General features: G+C 45.2%; 1 protein-coding gene across 10 annotated transcripts in view; it reads left to right on the plus strand.

Moving 5' to 3' along the window:
- The first annotated feature begins 3,889 nt into the window (after positions 1-3,889).
- The window catches only part of PRPF4B (pre-mRNA processing factor 4B), a 60,752-nt gene continuing 43,234 nt past the window's right edge, over positions 3,890-21,407 (plus strand). For all 10 annotated transcript variants that reach the window (XR_005778969.1, XR_005778970.1, XR_005778973.1 and 7 more), the window contains exon 1: positions 3,890-4,002. Coding sequence is in view for 1 of the 10 variants with exons in the window: in XM_040432015.1 (XP_040287949.1) it covers positions 3,968-4,002 (35 nt within the window). In the remaining 9 variants the exon portion in view is untranslated. The remainder of the gene's footprint in view (positions 4,003-21,407) is intronic.

The raw sequence follows: 21,407 nt of genomic DNA on the forward strand, positions 1-21,407 counted from the left end.
TCTGGGTACCAAACATATCGATTTTTCTCCCGCGCGTGCAAAACGCATTAAAACGCTTTGCAAACGCGGGCAAAAATCGTGCATTTTCCTGCAACGCACCCGCATATTTTCCCGCATGTCACCCACAACGCCTGTGTGAACCCAGCCTTAGGGATTAAGGTAGGGAAGAAGTCCAGGATCCCTAAAATATAGAGCCTTTAGTCCACACAGGTACAATCCAGTACAGGAAAAGATAAAGGAGGGAACACTAAGGGTACTTTCACACTAGCGTTTTTCTTTTCCGGCGCTGAGTTCCGTCCTAGGGGCTCAAATCCGGAAAAGAACTGATCAGTTTTATCCTAATGCATTCTGAATGGAGAGTAATCCGGTCAGGATGCATCAGGATGTCTTCAGTTCAGTCTTTTCAGAAAAACGTAGCATGCAGTATTTTTACCTCCGGCCAAAAATCCTGAACACTTTGACTGAACGCCGGATCCGATCTTTTTCCCATTGACTTGCATTAACGCCGGATCCGGTGCTGTGTGTTCAGTCAAACCGGATCCGGCTTTTGCATGTTAAACCCGAAAAATTAGAAAAAAAAGTTAAAGTCCATAAATGGCAGATCCGTTTTTTCCAATGCATTTTTTCATTGTGATCAAAATCCTGATCAGGATTCAAATGTAATCCGTTTTCACACGTTTTTCCGGATCCGGCGGGCAGTTCCGGTGTCGGAATTGAACGCCGGATTAAAACAACGCTAGTGTGAAAGTGGCCTAAGTGACATGTTCCCTGCACATCCCTGCGTCCGTTCCGGATGATGTCACACTTTAATGAGGGTGTTCAGCTTTTTGGACATTTTTAGCTTTCGCTAGCAGTATGCTCCATTCTGTCCGTCCAGAGGTTAATAGGACAGTAACCAGAAAACCTCTGATACGGATAGGTGAGCGAAAGATATAAATGTCCAAAAACTGGGCCACCCAAGCCCTTCTCACGGCCACCAGCTGTGTATAAGCATTAACACTGGGAGCGTCAGATACTTATGTACCCGTCCGGTGGCCACAGGTGCCCTCCTGAATTCAACTGTATCACTTCAGGACAGCAATGAGGTAACAGCCGATGGTTCCCTGCCCCGCCATTCACCCTCATAGGCCTCATGTCACGAGCCTTGAAGCCTAGGAGGCAGTGTGAGAACAACATATGTAATCAAGCAGTAATTACATCAGCGTGACCGCCGGCTCTGCGGAAGAGACCCGCGGCCTGCCCTACAGATACTGGCATGGAACCAGACTCAGGTGAGTAGTTATTTAACTTGGCCACTTGGGAAGCATACCATAGGAGACATTACTGAAGGCATTTTTAATACTGGGGCACTATGGGGCATTACAGGGAACACTATAGGGGGATTTACTGACGGCACTACTGGAGCATTTTTATACAGGGGCATCATTAAGGGCACTACTGAGGGCATTTTTAATACTGGGGTCCCTATAGAGGAATCCCTGGAGCACTACATTACTGAGGGCTCTTACTTGGGACATTATCACAGGGGGTACAATAGCGGGCATTTTTATTGCTGGAGACACTATAGGACAGAGATCAGCAACCTTCGTCACTCAAGCTGCTGTGAAACTACAACTCCCAACATGCATACTTAAACAGGTCTTGAAGATTCTGGAAGTTGTAGTTTCAGAACAGCTGGAGTGCCAAAGGTTGCTGATGCCCACTATAGGGGGTATTATTAATACTGGGGGCACTATTATTACTAGGGACATTATAGGGAGCTTTATTACTACTGGGGGCACTATAGGGGGCTATGTGACTAATGGGGACACTACAGGGGCCTTTATTTCTACTGGAGCCACTCTGGGAGATCATATTTCTACTGGGGTCACTATACGGGACAATTATTACTACTGGGGGCTCTACAAGTCTAACTGTTGAGAGCACTTCACTTGCAACAATTATTTTTGTATGACACTTGTATTTTCAGTATAGTATATGGATGGGGCATCATGGAGCACAGCAGGCACAGTATTGGTTGTGGCAGAAGTATGACACTGTTGGGACACTAGGGTGGGGAGTTTATGTTGAGAATGGGGTGAGGGGGGGGGGGATCTTATGGAAAAGAGAAGAATCTAACATGTCTGTGTGACAAACCCTGCAAGCAAAACATGACTGAAAGGTGTCATGGTGGCCTGGGCCAAAAGGAGAACATGAAGAGAACATCTAAATGACTGCTGTCTTCTCCTTTATGTTTAGAAGCGCTGAAAGACCAGGCAACATGCTGAAGGTAAGGCTGACTTGGTGTCAGGGTTGCCAACCGTCCAGAAATTTCTGAAAAATAGGCAACTTTTTTTCCTGTGTCCGTGAAAAAAAAAATATAGATGTGCCCATCATTTTTCTGAGGCTGGTGGCTCTTGACTAGATTATTTTGGTGGCAATTATCATCATTTTTCAGCTCCCAGTAAATGCCTGCAATGAGTTCCTATCTGTATATTGAGCTATAGACATGTAGTACTTATAACTAGTGTTGCGCGAACTTGTGTTTCAAGTTCGGCATACAGGGTTCGGGTTATATAAGAATTCTGTTATGAATTCCGCAGTTATTGATGGCCACCACAGAGAGCAGCTTCTGGGGAGGGTATTTTGTGCTGCACTAAGGTATTTGGTTTTGCTAGGGCGGTATTTTGTGCTGCACTGAGATATTTGGTTCTGCTGGGGCGGTATTTTGTGCTGCACTGAGATATTTGGTTCTGAAGGGGCGGTATTTGATGTTGTACTGAGGTATTTGGTTCTGCTCGGGCGGTATTTTGTGCTGCACTGAGATATTTGGTTCTGCTGGGGCGGTATTTCGTGCTGCACTGAGGTATTTGGTTCTGCTGGGGCGGTATTTTGTGCTGCACTGAGGTATTTGGTTCTGCTGGGGCGGTATTTTGTGCTGCACTGAGGTATTTGGTTCTGCTGGGGCGGTATTTTGTGCTGCATTAAGGTATTTGGTTCTGATGGGGCGGTATTTGGTGTTGTACTGAGGTATTTGGTTCTGCTGGGGCGGTATTTCGTGCTGCACTGAGGTATTTGGTTCTGCTGAAGCTGTATTTTGTGCTGCACTGAGGTATTTGGTTCTGCTGGGGCGGTATTTTGTGCTGCACTGAGGTATTTGGTTCTGCTGGGGCGGTATTTTGTGCTGCACTATTGTATTTGGGTCTGATGGGGCAGTATTTTGTGCTGCACTGAGGTATTTGGTTCTGATGGGGCGGTATTTTGTGCTGCACTGAGGTATTTGGTTCTGATGGGACGGTATTTGGTGTTGTACTTTGGTATTTGGTTCCGCTGGGGTGATATTTTGTGCTGCACTGTGGTATTTGGTTCTTGGTACTGTGTGCTGCACTGTGGTATTTGGTTCTGCAGGAAAGGTATTTTGTGCTGCCCTGAGGTATTTTGTTCTGCTGGGGCGGTATTTGGTGTTGCACTGAGGTATTTGGTTCTTGGTACTGTGTGCTGCACTGTGGTATTCCTGGCCCCAACTTCTGCACATTTGGATCCGCCCACGTCATGGGTCAATTTTTATTTTGCTTCTAGGGCCACTGTAAGTCCGCACTCCGCCACTGGGTCCATGGACTATTCTCACATGGCTCGTCTGAATCCGGTCATATCAATCCCCTTCTGCGGTTCTGGTCTGGCAGGATCACTTTTAAAGTTTGCCACACAGTGTACACACTGACTACAATTATCTAATAATCCCCTCATAACTACCAGTAGCATTTCCTGCTACAAAGTATAAAACCGCGTGCTTCTATATGTCCGGAGTCAGATTCAACTGAGCGTTATACGGTATTTCACTCGTCTTTCAAACCGCTATTAGGACAATGCTGCCAACCGTTGCCAACCACTACCGGAAGTCAGCCCTGCAGCCACGGAGGTGACGAATCATTCCCCCTTCCGCTCCCGTAACCTCGTCGCCTGAGAACCTGTGAGCTCTGAGAGGAAAATGGCCGCTGTGGAGTCGGAGCTGCGAGATCCAGAGTAAGAAAGACTGCGCGGGAATGGGTTTTGGTTGCGGGGTGTTTGGCGAACGTGCGGGGGCTCGGCCTATGCTATTCTGGTATCATGCAGCCGCCGCCGCTCCCCGTGATGCGGAGCGGACGTAGGGCTTGTGAGAGGAGACCTGCATGGTGTGTATACAATGGCGACCCGGATTAGCTCCGATTTGTCGGCGAGGACACAGTGGTCACCCGCATGGAGGGGCAGTGAGGGGTGTGCCCTTTCATGGGGGAGGGGGTGTCATGTGCTTCCCATGTTACCTCAGCGCGGGCATCTGTCACCGTATTCTTCCCATGTGTGGAAATTCATGGTGCCAGGGGGGTTTCTAACAAGGAGCCTTGCCTCCCCATCTTCTAGTGATGGCATAGTGGCTGCCAGGAGATGGCATCACCAATCCTGGGCACAAGGGACCATGGTGGTGGCCTAGTCTAGTGGCGCCCCCGACCACCAGGCCATTCAAGTGCTGATGGGCACCGCTGTGCGAGGGCGGAAACCTTTAGAGCTCGCAGAGCCAAATCAAGGCAGTGGGCCCCATCACTCAGAATCTGAGGGTCCCAGGTAAAGTGAAGCCTATCTGTGGGCGCTGATGCCCGTTAGTCACTATTAGTACGGCGGTTGGTACACAATTGAATTTTTTCCAACCCCGCAACATTTTTTGAAAACTTTTCTGTACATGGAGGGAGCTGTGCACGTCACTGTGTGTTGGTAGAATTGGGAACACGATGGGCAGAGCCACCACTGGCACAATTCACTTACAATAGGGTCTGCCTGGTTCCAGGTGCAGCCATTGGCTCCTAACCTGAGAAATGTAGTCGCCAAATGAAATTTTTAGTCGCCAAATTTAAAATGCATACAATTATGCTTCGTGCTGGGTCCTTGCTCATTCGCTTCCAGGCCTCCGCTGCTTGTCTTGGGTTTCTCCATGAAAACATTTATCTTGATGCCGCTGCAGCCAATCACTGGCCACAGTGGAGATCTGCTCCCCTTGCATCACAAGACCATTTAACATAACGCAAGGGAAGCAGTGGTCAGTTATTGGCTGTCGTCAAACAGGACGTTTTCATGAAGGGACTTCAGACAAGCAAGGGGGCTGGGGAGCAAACAAGCCAGGATCAGGTAAGTATGATCACCAACAAAGGTCCTGCCAGTCTACGAAATGAGTGTAACCAACAAACCCTTTAAGGAGTTACATTTTTTTTTTAAGGGGGTTTCAAACCAATATTCTTTTATGTTAATATTATATCCGCGCAGGCTTTTATTAATAAATTCAGACAATCTATATCCTTCCTCGCAAGTTCCTTTAGATTCACATGTACAGTTGCATAGTTTCCTACCTTTAAAAGGTTGTAATCGCTTGTTCTTCTATGCGGACATGAGCCGGGAGCTTGTTGCGGAGTGTTGTGATCTTCAGCTCTACTGCTGTTTCACGTGCTGGCCCGGTCGGTGGCAAATGGCCGATGGCCATACCTGGAGAAGCTGACTGCTGAACGTCAGAAGAAAATATCCGGAACAGAATGCCTATATACTCCGCAGGACAACAGTGCTCGAACATCCCTGACGAAGGAGCCCGCAGGCCCCGAAACGCGTAGGATGAGAATTGTCCCACGGAGGTACCAGTAGGAACAAGTGTGACGTCACATGCTTTCTGTTTACACAGCGGCTCCTGTGCGCGCTTCTGCCACCGGCCGGGCCAGCACGTGAAACAGCAGTAGAGCTGAAGATCACAACACTCCGCAACAAGCTCCCGGCTCATGTCCGCATAGAAGAACAAGCGATTACAACCTTTTAAAGAGGACCTTTCATTACAATAAAAAATCTAAACTAAGTATGCTGACATGGAGAGCAGCGCCCGGGGATCTCCCTGCACTTACTATTATCCCTGGGCGCCGCTCCGTTCTCCCGGTATAGGCTCCGGTATCTTCAGATTTTCGGCTCAACTGGGAGGAGCCTGCCGTTGTAATCCTGAGAGTTTTTTCTCCTCCCAGGCTATGAGCTGAGTGCTGCGATTGGCCAGCACTCCAGCCTGGGAGAAAGAGACGCCCAGGAGAACAAGAGCAGGCTCCTCCCAGTTGAGCCGAAAATCTGAAGATACCGAAGCCTATACCAGGAGAACGGCGCGGCGCCCAGGGATAATAGTAAGTGCAGGGAGATCCCTGGGCGCCGCTCTACATGTCAGCCTACTTAATTTAGATTTTTTTTATTGTAATGAAAGGTCCTCTTTAAGGTAGGAAACTATGCAATTGTACATGTGAATCTAAAGGAACTTGTGAAGAAGGATATAGATTGTCTGAATTTATTAATAAAAGCCTGCGCGGATATAATATTAACATACATAGATATACTTTATTCCATTGCCAGCCCTATCAGGGGGACTGGAACCTATATCCAGCAGCGGCATCCTGCTAATACTAGCAGGATAGAACACAGGATTTGCACATATGGGAGCGCAGAAGTGTATCTCTATAGCAAGCAAGTGCGGGTGCGATGCGTATTTCACGGATGGTTGCTACGAGATGTTGTTTGTAAACCTTCAGTATTTTTAATCACGTGTGTGCAAAATGCATAAAATCACATTGCACCCGCACGAAAAAAAACTGAACGTGATCGCAGGCAAAACTGACTGAACTTGCCTGCAAAATTGGGCATTTTTCACTGAAGCATCTGGACCTAATCCGCTCACACTAGTCTGCAAGGGGCCTAAGGGTTACATAGCATCATAAATCAATATAAGGTCTCCTGCACACGAATATGTGCACCCCGTGGCCGTGCTGCGGCCCCCAAAATGCGAGACGCAATGCACGAACACCGACCGTGGGGCAGCGGATCGCAGACCCATTCACTTTAAAGTTCCGCAGAAAGATTGGACATGTACTATCTTTTTGCGGAACGGAAATACGGGACGAAACCCCACGAAAGCACTCCGTAGTGGCCCCCGTGTATTGCGGATCCTCAGATGCGGTCTGCAATACGGCAACGGGCAGCACACGTTCGTGTGCAGGAGGCCTAATGCTATGTGAACCGGTTAGTGCTACGCAGGCGAGGACGGGGGGTCCCACCGACATACTGTGGTGTAAAACCAGCACAGTCGGTGCTTATACATTTTTTAAGGGTTTACCGATCTCTGGCTTCTCCTTGTGACTTCAAGGGGACCCAGTCCTATAAAACACACTAATAAATCTGCATGCCTAGCGTTAAAAGCCATGGACTGTGCGGGAGCTCTGTGCGTCCCTAGTTGACATGTCTCCAGAAGCTCACTTCCACAGCACAGATTCTTACTTGCCAAACTGCTGGAGACGGGAGCCCAAGACGCAGAAACCCAAGCCACGCCCACCCTCTATGCCGGGTAGTGTGAGGGCCGGATCTTCACCCAGCAGACGTCTGCTGGATGAAAGCCTTTTTTTCTTAAAGCGGCAGAGCAGAAGAGGGTCTAGGCGCAAATGGCGACAAGACTACAAACTTGTTGCCATTTTACAATTCTAAGTCGCATTGGCGACCATTTTGGTCGCCATCTGCAGCACTAAGGTGGCTCTACAGAAATGTAAGAAGCATCTTCGCATCATGTCTTAGGCTGCGTTCACACGAGCGTGTCCGGATTAGTTCCGGATGCGTCCCGGTGTGTTGCGGCAAACCCGCGCGAGTAGGAATGCAATTGCAGTCAGTTTTGACTGCGATTGCGTTCCGATGTTCAGTTTTTATCGTGCGTGTGCAATGTGTTTTGCACGCGCGTGATAAAAAACCGACTGTGGTACCCAGACCCGAACTTCTTCACAGAAGTTCAGGTTTGGGTTCGGTGTTGTGTAGATGTTATTATTTTCCCTTATAACATGGTTATAAGGGAAAATAATAGCATTCTGAAAACAGAATGCTTAGTAGGTGATCAGTTGAGGGTTAAAAAAAATTAACTCACCTTCTCCTGTTGTTCGCGTAGTTCTCCCGGTCTTTAGTTCTTTAAAAGATAAACTATGGGCTAAAGGACCTTTGGTGACGTCAGATCACATGCTCCAATCACATGGTCCATCACCGCGGTGATGGACCATGTGATTGGAGCATGTGATCTTACGTCACCAAAGGTCCTTTAGCCCATAGTTCATCTTTTGAGAAGTAAAGAAGAGACCGGGACTTACGCGAACAAACGGAGAAGGTGAGTTAATTTTTTTAATTTTTTTTAACCCTCAACTGATCACTTACTATGCATTCTGTTTTCAGAATGCTATTATTTTCCCTTATAACCATGTTATAAGGGAAAATAATACAGTGAATAGACTGTCACCTAGCAACCATGCGTGAAAATCGCACAGCATCCGCACTTGCTTGCGGATGCTTGCGATTTTCACGCAACCCCATTCACTTCTATGGGGCCTGCGTTGCGTGAAAAACGCAGAATATAGAGCATGCTGCGATTTTCACGCAACGCATAAGTGATGCGTGAAAATCATCGCTCATCTGAACAGCCCCATTGAAATGAATGGGTCCAGATTCAGTGCGGGTGCAATGCGTTCACCTACCGCATTGCACCCGCGCGGAAATCTCGCCCATGTGAACGCAGCCTTAAAGTGCCCATGTAGAAGCCGCTCTTATGTTCCTCTCCCCGTCTCCTGTGTGTTCTTTTTTGACGGTTTATTAACAACGTGACATCACTTAGAGACAGGCAGTCATAGGAAAAACAATGTGCACCCTTTTTATTAGCAACATGACATCACCTAGAGACAGGCGGTCATGAGAAAAAACAATCTACACTCTTGAATTCAATGGTTTTACATATTAGGACACAATAAAAAAAATTGTACTTAGAAGGTCTTAAAATGAGATAACTGCAAACTCCGATGAACAACAAAACACAACAGATTCCACCCGCCATTATTCACCAAAAATGAGGCCACAATGGAAAATCCATGTGTGAAAAACACCCCATGAATCACCAGCTTGTAGAACCATCTTTGGCAACGATAATTGGAAGTAATTGTTTTCTGTGTGCCTTTCAGTCTCTCACTTTGTTCTGGAGAAATTTGGGCCAATTCTTCTTTTCAGATCATTGAGGTTTGTGGGTGTTTGTTTATGCAGGGCTCTCTTAAACAAGTCGGCCAGTTTCCTCAGGATAGGTCATCAATATTAGATGGGTCGTGTGAGTGCTGCATTCTCTTCATTGTTCTCTTCACTGCGATGTCGATGGCTAACAGGTAGACAGTGGACAGAATGCAGCACTGTGTGGCCAGTGTGTCAGGAGTTGGATCCCTGCCTATTTGATGACCTAGACACCAGTTATATGTATTAGCTTTCTAAGTATAGAAAACCTCTGTTCTCAACATGCTAAGGCTACAGTAAGTAGTGTATATGTTATGTACATGCAGGACACAGCTCTGCCATCAGCATGCTGATGTCTAGCCTGTCAATCAAGTGGAGGGAGGAGTGTGCAGAGAACAGGGGTATTACAAAAACAGTGCTCCAAGGATTCAGCCCTGCCCCCTGGTGCTCCAATGTGCTCATTTGCATGTGAATAGAAATGCAGATATCTCTTCAGCTGTTTAACATACAGACAAAAGAAAGGTATCATATTAATCAGCATGATGAACCTACCAGTATGCCTGATTTAAAAGGGTTGATCGTGCTGACGGCACCTCTTTAATGCGTTGTAGATCTGAGGTTGCATTTACCTTATTTTTAGTCCTTCTGAGGCCTGGATTTTTTTTTGTTATATCCTGATGCATAAAACCGTAGAAGTCAGAGCGGGTGCACTAGGTTTTTCTCATGACTGTACATGTGAGTACTCACTGTGATGAAGCTGTTGTAAAACTATGAAAGGGATTTATAAAACCTGTTATGCCACTATTGTGACTTAAGAATGTTGTACGACATATTTGTGCCATAATTAGCGACTTTTTAGACTTCTGGAAACTTTTCTAAATTGGCAAGAAAAGGGTGGGGCTTAGCTGGAGGGGAGGAGCTTCCACAGCCTGCCAGATTTACTATACCTTAGGGTACTCTGACACTAGCGTTATTCTTTTCCGGCATAGAGTTCTGTTCTAGGGGCTCTATACCGGAAAAGAACTGATCAGTTTTACCCCTATGCATTCTGAATGGAGAGCAATCCGTTCAGGATGCATCAGTTCAGTCTTTTTGACTTTTCAGGATGGAGATATTACCGCAGCATGCTGCGGTTTCATCTCCGTCCAAAATTCCGGAACACTTGCCAGCATTTTTTCCCATTGACGTGCATTAATGCCGGATACGGCCCTGAGTGTTTCGGCAAAACGGATCCGGCATTGCGGTCTGCGCATGCTGAGTCCGCAAAAAATTTGAAAAAAATAAATGCTCGATCTGTTTTTCCGGATGGGACCGGAGAGACGGATCCTGATCCGTATGACAAATGCCATTAGTTTACATACGGTTTGACAGAACTGCCTGCCGGAATCTTCTGCCGCAAGTGTGAAAGTACCCTTAGGGCTGTTTCACACGAGCGAGTCCATTGCGGGAATCACGCTCCGTGTGGGAGTGTGATCCTCCGCTCTGGACTTGCAGGAGCGCACGGCATTATCATGATTTATATAATGCTATGTGTCTCGGCATGGCCTTTTTTCTACAGAATCATACTGTCGGCTGTATCTCACTATGATTCTGTAGAAATAAGGCCAAGCAGAGACACATAGCATTATAAATCATGATAATGCCGTGCGCTCCTGCAAGTCCAGAGCGAAGGGTCACACTCCCACACGGAGCGTGATTCCCGCAATGGACTCGCTCGTGTGAAACAACCCTAACTCCACAAACTGGCATAAGTTATAGCTCAAGTAGATTTAAACTTTTGGCACACGGAGCGCCAGAGATCCGCCTCTCAGTAAATTAGGCGCATCTCACTCCGGCTGGCGTATGGGAAAGCCAGTCTTAATAAATCTCCATATCTGATTATTCTAGTAGTAGTATTCCGTTAAAGGGGTTCTCCGGGCTTTTAATATTGATGACCTATCCTTAGATCGTGCCGGATGCATTGCACAGGGCTATTATTTGGGCCTTACCATTCTCCTGTGCAGAAAGGTATGTGGGCAGAGTGTCTAGTACAGTATTACAAAACTGAATGATTTCTATAGATAGTTTAAAAGCTATAGACTACACAACCCCTTTAATCCACAAGGTTTTTCTGTTTTTGCATTTTTGTTTTTTTAGTCCTAGCCTTCCTGTAGCCATAACTTTTTTATTTTTTTATTTTACATTCCCATATGAGGGCTTGATTTTTTGCGGGCCAAGTTGCACTTATTTACTTTTGCATTCAATGTAGTGTACGTTCCACGTATAGGATACATATTTTTAGATTTTATTAGTATGGGCGTTCTTGGACATGGCGATGCCCATGATGTTTATTGTTTTGTATTTTTATTCTAGGGAAAGAGGGCAATTTGAATTCTTATATATAAAATACATATACATATATATATATATATATATATATATATATATATATATTTACTTTTTTTTATTTGTCATGCAATTATTAGATTGCAGCTTGTATTCGGTAATGGATATCTATCCATTATAAAATAAAGAATTCATTATATTCATATGCAGTGCTGCCTCCTGCAGGATAGCATTGGAATATACTAGTAATCGGCCTAGAAGCCTTGTACAGACTCAGGCCTGTTACTACCACGGAACACCTTCCCGGATCTCAGCCAGGAGTAGGCGCCCTTGGCCGGGTAGCTTGCGCTTCCGGTTTTAGCACTCTCATACCGTGGTCCCGTGGCTGCAATCGGTGTTATCGCTGATCACAGACATTAGCCTCAGGGATCTGCTTTTGAAAAGGGGAGCGGGTGGCATCTTTAAACCCCGCACTACTGCCGTACATGTACGTAGCTGGGAATGAAGGGTTTAAAGGGAACCTGTCACCTCTACTATGCTACCCTCACTGAGCGTTTCTAAATGTTCATTGTGTTACCCTAAACATATAAATTACACTTTTAATTTCATTTGCAGACAAATTCAATAACTATTCTGCATTTTTGTACTTCCCACCTTTTATGCAAATTAACATAAGTCATATCTTGTGTGACCAGAGAAGAGTCATATTTTCAAGCTCAGACTCATCTCAGGTTAATTTGCATATGTATCAAATCGGTTTTTTTACACAATAAAAGCACACAGAGCTATGGGGACTGGATATTGCGGATGTGCTAGTGGCCATCTAGCAACCCATGTCCTCGGCTCTATACCCAAAATCCTGCTGACAGGTTCCCTTTAAGGGGAGTTGTGATTTTTTATTTTATTTATAAAGTTAGTTGAAAAAGTCCTGTTAAAAAAAAAAGTCCTTATACTCGCCCCTTTTTCCAGTGCAGTTCTCGATCTAAGGGCTCACACACACGAACGCGTGCCAGCCATGCCCGTGTTGCGGCCCCCAAACAGCTGGTCCGCAGTATACAGGCACCGGCCATGTGTGCGCCATTTCACGGATGCAAACCCATTCACTTGAATGGGTCCACAATCTGTAAGATATGTTGTGGAGGAATGGAACAAAAGTCCACTACGGAGTGCTTCCGTGGCGTTTCGGTCTGTGCCTCTGCACCGCAAAGAAATAGAACAAGGTCTATTTTTTTGCAGTTCAGACGGATCGCGGACCCATTCAAGTTGATTAGATCTGCATCCATCAGCCCCGGATGTTGCATGTTTTTTTTTTTATTTGGAAAAACCACAGCGCAATACAGTAGCAACAAGTTACACTAGATTATTTTTTTTTCCTTAGGTGTGGAAATTGACCTACTGTGCGGATAATGAAATCTGCAGCATGTCAATTGTTTTTTTGGTTTTTTTTAAATGGAAGGGTGAGATCTGGGGAAAATCAGCGGGAAAAAAAACGCATCAAAAATACTACAAATTTGTGTGGTTTTGGTGCAGATTTTCTTCCTCAGACACTCTTACTGTTCCAAAAGAGAGGTGACTATAAGACAAACTGCAGGGCCCCGGAAAAAATGTCAGGATTTCCGTATTCACCGTGTGGACACATTTAGCTATTGCAGTCCCTTTCCGTCATACAGATTGATGGTTTCTGAGCAGCAGATCACGGTTTAAACCACACGATCTGCTGCCCAGAAACCATGACTGGTGGTGCCTGTATGAACGACAGGATGACCCGACAAGCGTTTCGCTCGTTCATTGGTTGATTGGTGGCACGTTTACATGGGCAGATTGTCTGGAACGACGCAGGAACGGTTGTTTGCAATAATCTGGACGATTATTGGCTCGTGTAAATGCAGCCTTAGAATTTAAAAGGTATTTCCACTAGATAAGTATGACATCTGAACAGGAGATGGTATACATTTCTGATTGGTCTCTGCCTCCCATCGGCAGTATTTTTTATGTGGCAGTATATTCCACAGCTCTGTACATAGGTTGTTGCAGTTCACACAAGTTCCTACCCCCAGTAGATCACAGAGGAAACCCATGCAAACCAGGAGAGAATATGTGGATTGATTTGACTCCTTTGATTGGATTTGAACCAGTGCTGGATAACTAAGTCACCATGCTGCCATTCACTAATCAGTGTAAATGTGGACGCAGAGCTACACAACGACATGTGGCGCAGCATTTTTTCTAATGATAGTCAATGGTTTCACACTGCGACGTGACAGTCGCACAAAGATCCAACTTGGGTGGGTTTTTGTGCGCCTGTCATGTTGCATTTGCAGCATGTAAAAGTGGCTCCCTATGAATCAGTCTGACTTTTTAACAGCCTTGGAACAAGACAGACAACTGTCTTGGGGTGTTTGCCCTTCATCAGTGGTAGGATTCTAGCATAGTGAGATGCCTTGGATGCAGCTTAGGGGGTGTATACGGACCCACCCCAAAACACCACAGCATTTACTCTTACTGTAAAGTGGAAGACATTTTAAGTCGGCAGCTCTGAAACTGGCTGCCTGTTCCATCTGCACTTCGATTGACAAGGCCAGGCAGCATGGACATCATCATGCCTGACCCTGTGAATTAAAGCGCAGAGAGAGCAGAGCCTCTAGGTGTAACGGCAACGCCCCCATTGCTCCTAGAGGCTTATTTGCATATATTCATTATTTTTCTCAGCAATGCGGACACATATGAACATTGGACAAACTCGGATGTCTTCAGCTGCCAAGCGCACATGTAACAGGTCAGCCAGTTTCATGGGTACAAATCTGCTGACAGATGTCCTTTACCTGCACAACACGTGAATTTATGTTATGGATATCTGCCGCAGATTTAATGTTTTGCAATGCAGAGCGCGAAACCCATGGCATATCCATGATAATTTATCCGCACCATTTGGGAAAACCCACAGCAGGCCTGCCATGCATGGTCGTATCCTTAGGGTCGTTATGACGGTTATCCTCATCTCAATCCGAACAGGTTTTCATAAATTTTCTTGAGAAAACATCTTGACACATGTATTCGCCGTTGTCAGCAATGCTCCAGTAAAGAATTGTTCACATGTGACCAGCTGAAGCGCTCAAGGTTTGTACTGGTAAATAATAATAATTCTGTGTCGAGAGGGTCGTGTTGATATTGGAGCAACTTCATCTAGGGTGGTTTTGAGGGTCTGTTTGTAATGATTGGCAGCCAAGTCTGGACAGGGGAGGGAAGTGATTGGGGTAAGAGCTAGTTATAGGGTGTTAGTAAGTTGCTGGCAGTTAATGTTGTGTAGGTTTCTGTACATGTGAAAAGTAGGATTGCCATGAGAAAAGCGAGAGGTCTTTATGGTAAATGAACGGAGATTGTGGTCAGAAAGTGGGAAGGATAAGTTACTAAAGTTTGAGACTGAGCAATGACAGAAGAAGACTAGATCAAGTATATTGTCCTGTTCATGCGTGGCAGGGGAAGTAAGTTGTGATAGGCCAAGAAAGGAGGTTAAAGAAAGAAAGTGAGCGGCTTGTGGGGAGATGGGATCATCAATGGGGATATTAAAATCACCCATAATAAGAGTTGGTGATTTAGAAGATAGGAAGTGAGGAAGCCAAGCTGCAAAGTGATCCAGAAATTGGTGGGGGGAGCCTGGGGGACGATAGACAACTGCAACTCTCAGGGGGAATGGATGTGAGAGTCTAAGGCTACATTCACACGTCCGTGGTGTGTTGCGGACCCGCAAATTGCGGGTCCGCAACACACCAGCCCGTCACCCCCATAGAAATGCCTATTCTTGTCCGCAAGCTGCGGACAAAAATAGGACATGCTCTATCTTTTTGCGGAGCTGCGGACCCAAAATCGGGGCCGCGCTCCGCAATTGCGGCTGCAGACAGCACACTGTGTGCTGTCCGCATCCATTCCGTCCCCATAGAGAATGAATGGGTCCGCACCCGTTCCGCAAAATTGCGGAAAGGATGTGGACCCATTTTGCGGACGTGTGAATGGAGCCTAAGGGTCTATTCACACGTCCGTAGTGCATTGCGGATCCGCAATACACCAGGCCGGCACTCCATAGAAATGCCTATTACAAGAATAGGACATGTTCTATTTATTTCCGGAGCTGCAGACCGGAAGATCGACGGCGCGATGCGGATGCGGGCAGCACACTGTGTGCTGTTCGCATCTATTCCGTCCCCTTAGAGAATGAATGGGTCTGCACCCGTTCCGCACAATTGCGGAACGGATGCGGACCACAATTGCGGACTTGTGAATGGAGCCTAATGGTGTGAACCTCAAAAGAGGGGAATGTGAGAGAGGGTAAAAGGGTACAGGGGGAATGATCTGAAATGTGCACTGTGGAGAAAGTGGTAAAAAAACAGGATTCCAGCACTTGTATGGATCTTTAGGTCTGGTCTTTATTTCCACAAATCTAAACATCCAGTGGCACCTTCTCCCACTCACACACATTTACGCATTTCAAACAATTGTGTTCTTAATCATAACAAGGTATATTTGCCTCACCATGGACTTAAATAGGTCCTCCCAGTGTAATGGGGGGGGGGACCCGATCCAGGGCGTGACCGATACCTGCTCAAACATGTCTACACCCGTGATGAAATAAAACAGAATATACAAATACATAAATGCACTATAAAATACATCACCGCCTTTTACATAACATAAACTTGCATGCGGATGTGTCCAGAGGGGAGTCCGGACCCCAATTCGGATGCAATACCCCATGCAGATTAATTGTGTTTCTCAAAAATCGCATGGTGCAAATACAAGCCGAAATATACATAGGCAAGAAAAAGGATTGTTCTATGAAGCGGAACTTCCAGTGCATAGCGCTGTACATATAAGGGGTGCACATACATAATACAGACAATTGCACTAATCATAAACAAGACGAGTTGTTTTTGAGTTGGAGGCGGCAGGTGGTGGAAAGGGCTTGGATTTGCGGTCAGAAGGAAAGGGCAGAATCCAAGGTCACTCCAAGGCAGCGGACTTTGTTGACCGGGGAGAGTGTGCAGCCATTGGTCATGATAGATAGGTCTGTTGTGGGGGTTGAACAAGATGGGGGAAAGATTATGAATTCTGTCTTATCTATGTTAAGTTTTAGAAAACAAGAGGTGAAGAAGGATGATATAGAAGATAGGCATTGTGGGATTCTTGATAGTAAGGTGGTGATGTCTGGACCAGAGAGGTAGATTTGTGTGTCGTCAGCGTAGGAGTGATACTGGAAGGCATGGGACTCTATGAGCTTTCCCAGGCCAAAAGTGTAGATGGAGAAGAGCAGGGGTCCTAGGACAGAGCCTTGCGGGACACCAGCAGAGAGAAAATGAGATGAGGAGGTGGTGCGAGAGTGGGAGACGCTAAACATCCGGTCTGTGAGGTATGATGTGGTCCAGGAGAGGGCCAGGTCAGTGATGCCAAGAGATGAGAGAGTTTGCAAATATAAAAGCAAATGTAAAAACAAACGGCTTTGAATAGAACTAAATTATTTTTAGGTATGACAAACTTAGTACAAATACATAAACTCCTTTTTTAGGTTCAGACCTTGTGGGTATCTGGTGTTTAATCTGAAAATCCAGAAAGCCTCACGTAAAAGAATATTTTTCTTGATATCTCCTCCCCTGATTGAGACCGCCACTTTCTCTATTGCAAACGTACTGAAACCAGAGACTGCGATTGTGTACATTAATAAAGTGGTTGGCTGGGGTTAGAGATGTAGTCCACACGCTCTCCTAATCTTTCCTTGTATTTTCTACTTGTACCGTACATCGGTAGTACATTTAATGATATAAATTACTCCTATAGTATTGCAGCTTATGTGACTTTTAATAGAACATTTTTCTGTATGTGCTGAGTTGTGAAATTCTTTGGTAGGTGAGGCCACTTGGCATGTTTTGCAAGGATAACCCCCACATTTCATGAAACCTGTATATTTTAGCCCAGTTCCTGAAAGCTGATTTCTAGTGCGTGTATACATAGTAGGTGACAACGTTGTGGCAAGAGTATTAGGCCGTCTAGAAAATATTCGGCAACCACTTTTCAGTATCTCCCGAAGTATATCATCTTCATATAAGATAGGAAGACACTTATTGATTGTCTTTTGTATCAATCTGAATTGACGACTGTATGTTAGTACCAGAGTGGGTTTAGAATCATTTTTATTATCTGTGGTAAATTTATTTTTATTTGTATATTTATTATTAGAAGTTTTGTATAGAAGGCCTGTTCTTGACCTATTTTTGGCTATATTAAAGCCTCTGGATAACATCCCGTCTGGGTATCCTCTGGCTTGCAGATGTTTCCAAATCAATTCTGATTCGCTGAAAAATGCAGCATCTGTGCTGTTATTTCTACGGGCACGTGTAAATTCTCCCACCGGTATTGCTTTAATTGTGTGGGTGGGATGGTGACTATTGGCTTTAAGGATGGTATTGCCCGATATTTCTTTGCGAAACGTTTCTGTATGAATTGTATGATCAATGGTTCCTGTCAATTTCAAACAAAAAAATGAACAGTGTGGATGATCCTGCATATGAACAAATTTCAGATTAATGGTATCATTTACATGTGTTATGAAATCTGGTATGGCAGATACATCGCCCCTCCATATGAGGAGCAGGTCATCGATGTATCTGCCATACCAGACTAATGCCTCCTAAAAAGGATTCTCTCTCCTCCCAATAGGCCATTGTAAGATTGGCCAATGAAGGGGAAAATTTGGCCCCCATCGATCCTCCTGTAGTCTGAACATAGAATACATTATCAAAGGAAAAATAATTGTGTGTTAAATATGAGGTTACTTCCAAAATGTAGTCTCTAAACAGATCAGGGTGTTTACTGTATTTGTGTAAATGGTATTCCAGTGCCAGCAGAGCAATCTTATGTGGGATGGAAGGATATAGTGAAACCACATGTAATGTAGGTCACACGTATTCCTGAGCACATCAGTCGTATCCTTCATGTACCCAGGGACTCTCTTGACCAGTGGTTGTAACAATGAATCCAACCACTCATTCTGTCAGTGAGCCGATGCCCGACACTATAGGACGTAATGGAGGTGGATTTACATTTTTGAGTACTTTTGGAAGGGCATGTATAATTGGAGTAACCGGAGTATCAACATTTAAGAAATCATATTGTTTCTAGTTATTAAACCCACTATCTTTCCCCTTATTTAGAATAAAAACTAATTCCTCCTTATATTTTAACAAGGGGTTATGTTGTAATTTCAGATACGTAGTAACATCAGACAGCCTCTAGCATTTGTTGATGGTAAGACTTCTTATCTAACACTACCACTGAGCCCCCTTTGTCCGCCTTTTTAAATACAAGGTCTGTTTTATTCTCTAACGCTGTTATTTATTATTTAGATTCTCTTTTTGGGGGGTTTAGAATTGTATATCAGCATTAATTCCTATTCCATAACCTCCTGAAATACATCCATGCTCGGTGTACGGGACTTAATAGGATAATATTTGGCATTAGTCACCCTGAAATCCTGTCCGACCGTAGTTTCTGAAAAATCTATGTTTTCAGACTGGAGATCCCTGAGACTTGTTCCTTGAATGATACATTGGTGTATATATTATTGGCCACAGAATCTGTATCGTTCTCAGAATCTCCTGATAGTATGGGTGAACCATAGAAACATCTCTTCAATGTCAAATTCCTCACAAATTTATTGATGTCCACGATAGTAGAGAATAAATCAAAGTCCACTGATGAAACAACATTCTGACCAAGTGATAATACGTCTTTCTGGTCCTGTGTCAGATTGTGATCTGACAAATTGATAGCGTCCAGGGTGAGCTGTTGTCGTTGTCTATTTCTTGTGTAGACGAGTCGCCATGGCATGCGACCTTTTTATGCCTACTTCTCCACCGTGCCTGTCATCAGGTCTGGGGGTATGGGAGAAGTGAAGTCTACCATAGGATAGGGCGGCAGGGGAAGCAGTGTCAGAGGGTTGAAGCCAGGTTTCTGTAAGGGCTAGCAAGTTCAGAGAGCGTGAGAGGAAGAAATTGTGGATTGTGGGTAGTTTGTTTCGAACCGTCCGTGCGTTCCAGAGTGCGCAGTTAAGAGACTGGAGAGGACGTGCAGTGAACATTAATCAGATTTTTGGAGTTTGTTTGTGGCAGAGGAGAAGTTGGCAACAGAGGGAGGGCCAGGGTTTGGTGAAATATCCCCTGCAGCTAGTAGCCGGAGAACAGAAAGAGACAGCAAGTAGTTGAAAGATTTATATTGGTGTTTTTTATGCTGCACCGTGGAGGAAGATGGGTCAGTGTAATGTATGAGGGTGTAAAGTGTATGGGAACTGAACAAGGGTGAGGGAAGGGGGGAGGGACTGATGTGGAGAGAAGGGACAGAGGGTGGACGGTGTGGTTGAATTTGAAAGTAGACAGCCATAGTGATGAGAAGAGAAGCCAGAGCCTGAGTGAGACAATATCGTAGCATACCTGTGCTGTGTGTAACTTTGTTTGAGTAGTACACATAGCATCTGTCTCCTGCCCTGTCCAACTGCCATGATTAACTGCCAAGCGCTTAGGCAAAATGGCGCTTTGGCAGAGATGGTGCTTTTGGCTCGTGCGAGCCCTGCCAGTGCTTCCCCTTAGACTGTGTCTATATTTATAGGAAGTGTGATCACAGAACTAGGGGTAATTTAGCTCGAGGGGTTCTGCAGGGGTTCTGGTTTAAACTGATGATCTGTCCTCTGGATAGAACATCAGCATCTGATCGTCAGGGGTCCGACACCCGGGACCCCCGCCGATCAGCTGTTTGAAAAGGCAGCGACGCTGGCAGTAGCGCCGCGGCCTTCACGCTGGCCCAGTGACGTCACAACTAGTATCAACTGGCCTGGGCACGGCTAAGCTCTGTTTACTTGAATGGAGCTTAGCCGCGCCCAGGCAAGTTGATACTAGACGTAACTTGACCAGCGGTAAACAGTGAGAAGGTCGCAGAGCGCCGCTGCCTTCTCAAACCCCTGTCGATCAGATGCTGATAATCTATCCAGAGGATAGATCATCAATTTAAACAAACTGCAGAACCCCTTTAATCAATTAATCACTGAAGTAAGGCACATGAGAAGAGATGCTATATGTAGGTAAATGTGACGGAGGCAGCACAATACGGTCTCCACTGTCCATAGCTTTGATTAGTGTGGACACACTTCATGGAATAGACATTTAAATTGGAAATAAAATGACCTTTCCAAATATCCTAGATACAGATGAGAAGATCACGCTGGTGATGCCTGTGATCTAATATCACAATTTTCAGAATGTTAGGCCAAGCTATAGAAGCAAAATCACGAAATAAATTTGTATAAAAGGCAAAAGATGCTCAAAACCCCGAATGCTGTTGCACATTTCTACCTGGTGGAGCAAATCCTGCCCATGTGATCCCCAGCAAAAAATGCATACAATGGAGGATGCCCGCAACAGACCGCATGTAAGACAAATGTGCGGATGTGGCTATACGAAACAGAAAATCACTGAAAAGGGTGCACTACAATTGTAAATGCAATTGACAATATATGGCTAAACCCATACGCTGATATTAAAATGAGACTTTTGCCAATATAGTCTTATATCAAGAACATACCGAAGCCCACGCACCCTGTCAAGGTATCTCAAAATGGCACGGGACCTAACGCTAACCTACCTATGCCGTATGGACAATTTATGATAGGTGCATAAAGTCTGACACACAGCCAGCAGCTCCCAGTTACCTCCTGCCTGAAATCACACATACAATGGGAGGAGGGGGGAGGCTATAGAAGCCTTTCATTCTAGAGTTTAGCATCGCATTAGTGAGATCACTCAGGACGGTAAATCGTGCTGTTTTTGCCGTGGTTTTCCCTAGTTTGTGTACCGTTCCTTTTTATGGATGCTGATCTCTCGTCGTTGATCATCAGGACATGAAGGAGCCTTGAGATTTTGGTATATATAGTTCATAAGAATTTCTATACTTGGGTAACATTTACATAAACGCCTTCTGGTTTTGATATGCTTAGGTAATATCAT

This window comes from Bufo bufo, chromosome 5 (genome assembly GCF_905171765.1).
Source record: "Bufo bufo chromosome 5, aBufBuf1.1, whole genome shotgun sequence".
NCBI lineage: Eukaryota > Metazoa > Chordata > Amphibia > Anura > Bufonidae > Bufo > Bufo bufo.